At 41.7% G+C, this 6,996-nt stretch overlaps 1 protein-coding gene across 1 annotated transcript; it reads right to left on the bottom strand.

The window, feature by feature from the left end:
* Positions 1 to 2,429: 2,429 nt before the first annotated feature.
* LOC130997232 (NF-X1-type zinc finger protein NFXL1) lies at positions 2,430 to 6,543 on the bottom strand. The gene is made up of 2 exons (XM_057922492.1): positions 6,318 to 6,543; positions 2,430 to 6,119 (listed from the first exon to the last, which is right to left on the bottom strand). Exon 2 carries the CDS (start codon positions 6,070 to 6,072, stop codon positions 2,734 to 2,736), a length of 3,339 nt encoding a protein of 1,112 aa, XP_057778475.1. The 5' UTR covers positions 6,073 to 6,119; positions 6,318 to 6,543; the 3' UTR covers positions 2,430 to 2,733.
* Positions 6,544 to 6,996: the final 453 nt, after the last annotated feature.

Here is a 6,996-nt window from a genome sequence, read left to right as displayed (position 1 = left end):
ACCTTTATTATATTATCTCTCCTACTTTATCACTTTTATTACCTTCTCTCTCATATTTTATCAATTTTATACTTTATTAATTACACACTTAAAACACTAATCTACAACTCCTTAATTCTCGTGTCGAACCCAAACGTGTCAAGACTCGCGGGACGGAAGGAGTATTTAGTTTAGATATTCAGTTAAATCTGATTGAGATCTGTGAGATTGCATGTATTTTTGCTTTTTTTTATTTGAAATTTGTTCATGAATTATCGTTAAATTTGTTAGATCAAAATTGCAATGAATAACACAATTAAGTTCATTCAAATCATTCGTGCCAAGTGTTGACATGATAGATCTTGGAACGAATGGCCCATTCGTACCGTTCGTTCCAAGATCTACTACGCTAACACTTGAAACGAATGGTACGAATGAGTTAATACGTACCGTTCGTGCCAAGTATTGATTTGAATGGCGTGTCAAGATGCTGCGTGCCATGACTGATAAGAATAACCCTCGTTCTTACTTTCAATAAATTCTCATTTTGTACACGAACTTTAAAATATTTACTACTCCCTCCGTCTCCAAAATAAGTTCCTCTTTGGGGACGGCACGAGTTTTAAGGAAAAGTAGTAAAGTGTATTGATAGTGGAGAAAAATATGTTATAATTAGTATTGGGAGTGGTGAAAAAATGAAAAGTAAGAATAAATAAAGTATTATCAGTGGTGGGGTAGTTGTCCAAAAATGGAAAGAAAGAAAGATAACTTATTTGGGGGACGTCCCAAAAAGGAAAAAGAAGAACTTATTTCAGGGACGGATGGGGTATTAAAATTACTCAACTATTAATTTTTTTTTCCATACTCGTTCATTTCTCAATGAAACTTTGGTCTTGGAACGACGTCGTTTTCATCCAACTATACAATAAAACGTCGATTCTATTTTTTTACACGGTCATATTTATGTCATACGAGTATATTTATTCCAAATTAGTATATTTATGTCATGCCATCACGACGAAAAAGGAGGCTCTAGTGAGGCTTACTCTTTTTCCCCTTTGAGGTTTTTTCCATTGAGTTTTCCTTAAAGAGGTTTTAATGAGGCTAGACCCTTAGTCAACTTTTTCTGTGCTTTCAAGGGTTTAGATTTTTTCTTTTTCTATTTATATATAGTCACATTTTAATAATATATTTTTTATCACAATGAAAATTGAGCGAATATGTAAATGAAAAAAAAAATACTAGTTAAATATTTTTAATAAAGATTTTAAAATTTGTATGCAAAATAAAAATTTATTGAAAATTTAATAATATATATACAATTAACCCTACTAATAATGTTGTCAAAGATTCTTTTATGTTATAGGTGGTCGTGATTTTTGATTCTTTAAATTGAGGTAGCCGTGATATTGCATTGATTTCATTAAAAAAAAATAATAGTCGCCCCTTAAATCAAGGTAATCGCACGACTACCTCAAATATAGGGACGAGCAATCTCAAAATAAAATACACAAATTCTTCTGTGCTCCATGGAGCACCATGCTCCCGGTGTACAGTGTCATTTCGATAATATGATAGTGTCATTTAATGTTAGTGTCATTTCAATATAGTGTTAGTGTCATTTCGCGACAGTGTTATTTATATGACATGATAATGTCATTTTTAAAACAGAATAGTGTTAGTGTCATTTCAAGATAGTGTTAGTATTAATGTCATTTAGTGTAAGTGTTAGTGTCATTTTGCACCCGAGAGCATGGTGCTCCATGGAGCACATAATAGCACCTCAATAACATATTGTTGGCATGTGAAATTTGGGTAGCCGTGCATTAAATTATAAAACACAATTATTTTCGGTCATACGTTTTACTCCCCCGAGGGAGTCCCTACCTCCTGTAAATATAGTTCTAATTTTTTTTTTGGGTGTCTACAAAAAATAGTCTTAATCCATTTCTGTAAACTATCCCACAATATATTACCTTTTATATATTAATTTATATATTTATTCTACCATATGGTGGAATCCTATCTCCACTCACAATATAATTAATTATTCTTATTAACACTGCCTTTATGGTGGGATCCTTACTCAATCATAATAAACTTAACATTTTTATTAAAATTCGTGTCATTCCCTATTAGGACTATTTTTACGGGAAGTAAAATTTTGCTCAAAAGATCCAAATGTGCAAGATGGTATAAAATATTTGCTTTCTCAGTGCTCAAAAGATCCAAATGTGCAAGATGGTATAAAATATTTGTTTTCTCGTTACAAATTTGATATAGACATCAAAGTTAATTTAGATAATTTAAGTATAAAGACCACAGATTTTGTAAGAGCGGGTATTTTTAGTTTTAACATTGGCAACGTGGACATTTTTAATTTCCACTCTTATCACAATGCCATTTACAGTTGAGCAACAATCTTTAAAAACTATGATAAGAATAACACAGAACAGAAACATAAATACGTGATTCCTCGTGAAACAAGACTACACACCAAGCAAGATTGTCCCAAAAATCACATAAAGCAAAGCAGGATCCAAGGGGAGAATAGTCAAAAGAAATGAACCCTTTCCCGTATGATATATTTTCAAGAAAAACACAAGGCAGCACCAAAATTCCCTGCCAATGTCTATAGAGGCGTGCAATATAGACGATTGGTAACGGAAACTAATGAACAAGACAAGCTACAATAAGGATGAATTTGAGGGGCTGACCACACAAGAACCTGCATTATTCGAGATGGCAAAATGTTCAATCATAGGCCTTTTCCCAATCGTCCACCACATCACCAGACATGCTGTTGCTCATGCCTTCCGGCTGCAATGGTGCAGCATTCAAGCTAGACTCCTCTCCCTTCGAAGCAGACACGTTAGGAGTTTCTGCCTGTTTCTCGATCTTCGCAGAAGCATCGGATGATTTTGAAGTGCTACCTGATTGCAGGACACTCCAGCGGTTGCTTGAAGAAGCAGTTGGAGCTTCTTTATCTTTCCAGTGATGCAATTTGGGATCAGCAGCGTTAACAGACCACTCCTCAGCACCCCACGAACTCTCCTTATACTCAGACTCCTGCAGTACAACCTTCTTCCAAGGATTCCCTTTCAGTGCTGCTCCCGATGCAGGATCTTTGGATGCTGCAGAAGATCCCCATGCACTAGCGCCCGAAGTTGCTACCGAGGCCCCGCCATTCTGAGGAACTGCAACGGCGCCGTAATACACAGACCCCTGATCCAATCTCCTCATAGCAGTTGCTGCCCTCCCTGGATCACTGAACACAGCTAATGCATTCTTATCGTTCAACCAAACCAGCTCGCATTCCCCACCGAACCTCAACACCAGCGCACTCACGTCAGCTTCCCTAGGTAAATCAAATAAGGCCACAACAAGCCGGGGATCCATGTCTACCACGGGATCAAAAATCGGTGGTTGCAACATGTTACCAGGATTGCAGGACTTAACACCAAGCATACGAGCTGGGGCTTTTGACTTGGGCGTGACATGAACAATGATAAATCTCTTCGGCTCCCATCCAGCTGCATTCACTGAAAGTTTCCACCTTTCTGCTACCAGCCTCACTGCATCTCTTTTTTCCTTTGTCATCACACAGAACACATGGACTTTAAGGGCGTTTATCCCGCCCCTGCCCCTACCAAGGACCAGATACCTGCATCTCTCTTCCACGGACAAGACCCACTTAGGGTCACGCCTCAGGAGGTCAGAAAGCACTTCAGACACAGATGCAGTATCACCAAAGTGAAGTGTGTCCAAGGTCGGGGGAGTGACACCAAAAGCATCAGCAAGAACCTTTTTGCGCTCCACTTTTGCGCATTCATCATCACACATTAGCTTCCTCGAACCAAGTGGAGTTTTCTCGCCATTTTCTTCAACAGGTTGTAGAGGCAGCGGCAACTTTTGTATTATAGAAGCTTCAAGAACTGTATCAGCAGTATATCCTCCACTGCTGCCACCAGCATCACAAGGAACTGTTGCATTTACTCGGCCACAGGAGCAAGTGATTGTGACGGGAAATTCGCACCTTACATCAGGACAGGGAGTGGCTGGGTGACAAATAGCTGTGCAAGTATGCCTACAATCTCTCCTTGGAGCACCGCATGTCTGCCTACAAGATGTTCTCAAACTCGTACTTGGTGCAGCAGAAGAATCACATGGGGGTGGGTGACAAGTTCTGGAGCATGCATGTAGACCACACTGCCTCGTCTTTCCACATAGTTTATTGCATCTAATATCTTTTGATCCACAAGGGATACTTCGAAGAACTACATGTCCACCCACACACTCCTTGGGGATAGGAACTGTGCAAGGTGGACAGTCCCCAAAGTGGCAGCTGTGTGAAGATGGATGACCACAAGGCTGAGGAACTGAGCAAGGGTACTGACATGAAGGTGGAGGTGTACCACAGGGCAAAGGAGGAGGAATAGAAGTTCGACCACAAGCACAAGTCAAGTCGGTGAAAATTGTCTCCAGGCAAGGAGGACAATGACCACTGTGACACAGTGATATGCAAGAATGCTGACCACACCGCAGCTTCTTCTCACATGGCATTGTGCACAAATGTGGATCTCCATCAGCCATGGAAGAACTCGAGGAATTAGAAAGAGGACAGCAACGCTCACTGCACCGATGCCTGCCACAGCTTTTCTTCCGGCCACAAGGTCTATCACAAGTAAATTTTTCACCGTCTAAAGCAGTTCTGTAGCACTCTACAGTTCGAGAGGTTGACCCACACCGACACTTTTGGGTAACAAGCACATTACAGGGTGGACACGGCCCTGAATGGCACACACTCTGACAGTTATGCAACTTGCAAGGCAGGGTCTTGCCACAATTCTGCGTGCAAGTTGGAATTGGATCCAAACAATTTTGTCTTTCCTCATTCAAGCTAGTCTTACCACAGCAGCATGCCTTAATCTTTCCTGGCAGCAGCTCACATTCCCCGCATGGGCCTGGATGACAAACTTCTGGGCAGATATGGTTTCCACAATTCAATTTATTCTCACAAGCCAAGTTGCATGAGAATAAACCATCTTGGTCCTTGATTTCTCCCTTGACAGCCATATCTCCACAAAGAAGAACCTCAACCTTTTTCCTACAGAAACAAGAAGCATTGACAAGGACCTGGCAAGGATCACATGGCCCGATATGACAGACTCTTTCACAGGAATGCCGACCACAGTCAAGAAGCTTATCACACCTCTTCCCACAAGTGAGAACAGACTTCCGATCGGAGCATCTCGTGGTAATAACTTTCTTCCCACAAGGGCACCTACGAGGAGGAGCAAAGGCCTTACAAGGAGGGCAAGGCCCTGGATGGCACTGCAGTACACAAACATGAGGACATATATCCTCATCACTCATGCCACTACCAGGAAGCTCTCTTTCCAGTGGTTTCCCGCAGGGCTCTCCACAAGAGTGCGGAGTCAAATATAAATCCGAAGGCGGGTCTGGTCTCTTCCCACAAAAGCAGATGTACCGAATCTCCTTAGCTGACATAAGCTGCACCGATTGGCATCCAGGGCAACGCCAATTAGTACCCTGATTCTTCTCAGCCATCAAATCAACAGAAGTTGGAGCTCTTGCCCATTTCTTTATGCAATTCAGGTGAAAAATCGAATAGCAGCTGGAGCACGACCAAACGGGTGCAGACCTTCGAACCATGTCATAACAGATCATGCACTCAACAGATCCCTTGGTAAGCTTATCCTGAATTTCCTGCACAAGTTGGGGTATGTTAACCCCCTTCATCATCCTGACATTGTCGTCACGAAAATGCTTCTTCTCCACCTTCTCTTTCTCCCTTTGCACAACATGCCGGTGGCCAGGGTTTCCTCTTGATGCACCATGGGTCCTATTCCGGTTCGGAACAACCGGATGAACGGGCCTATCGACCAAGGCCCCACCATTTCCAATCTCATTCTGGTCAGCACTATCAGCACTAGTTGGTGGAACTTGCACGACGGCAACAACAGGCGCAGTGCCCCGAGGGACCCACTCGCGACGGTTGTTCCGCGAAGAATTGTTGTTTCTAGGCCGAAAATTAATGTTCTCCCTCCGTCTATTTTGCTCCGAGCTCATGTTCTGATCAAAAGATGCCAGACTATTGTCCACCCAAGCTCGGATAACTACACCCGCAAAATCGCATAAAAACAATCAGAAATAAATCCAAGACAAAAAATTGCCACAACAAGAAATAATCAATATCAATCGCAAACCATAGGCATCGAATTTTTTGGTTGTAAACACCAATTCATCAAAGAAAAGCCCAATTGAGAAACGGATAAATGCACAAAAACATCAATTAAGGGGAAATCATAACTCACCTGAAGAGACAACAGAGAAATGGAAACCCCAATCCGGTTGAATGTGTTTTTTTTTTTTTTTGTTCCGATGCGAGATTGGTCTTTGGAAGTGGTGAAATGAATTAATGGAAAGATTTAGGATTATTTGATTCGTTTTAGCAGAAGAGAAGATATATATAGGGTTGGACGCGTGCCGCCCAAACCAGCGCGTACTTCGTGAGCAAGGAAAAAATGGTGAAAACGAAAGTAAGAAACTACAGAGAAAGAAGGCGTTTTGAGTTGCAGCATGTGCAGCTTCTGGGCTTTTGACTGGGCCCAGGCCCTATACTAGATGCCCAACTTGTTAGGACGTAATTTGTTTATTACTTATCCGTCTTTACTGTCTCAGAGCATCTCCAATGCATTGGGTCTTAGAGCATCAGCAATGGGAGCTCGGAAATCGCATCGAGCCCCCAACTCCGCATCTGCCCCCATTGCCGCTTCGCCGGCTCGCGAGCCTGCCTCTCCTCTCCGATTCGGGCTCAATTTGGAGAAGGAGAAGGCGCGTGTAATCCACCCCCATTTTCAGCCATTTTTTAAATTAAAAAAAAAAAAAACAAAAACAAAAATTTGAAAAAAGCTGTTGCTTTGTAGCCGTATTTTTTTGCTGTTGGTTTTTCGGTCGTTGGCCATTTTGTTACTCCCTCCGTCCACGAATCAA

This window comes from Salvia miltiorrhiza, chromosome 8 (assembly GCF_028751815.1).
Source record: "Salvia miltiorrhiza cultivar Shanhuang (shh) chromosome 8, IMPLAD_Smil_shh, whole genome shotgun sequence".
Lineage (NCBI taxonomy): Eukaryota > Viridiplantae > Streptophyta > Magnoliopsida > Lamiales > Lamiaceae > Salvia > Salvia miltiorrhiza.
This window is presented reverse-complemented; position numbering and strand designations above follow the sequence as displayed.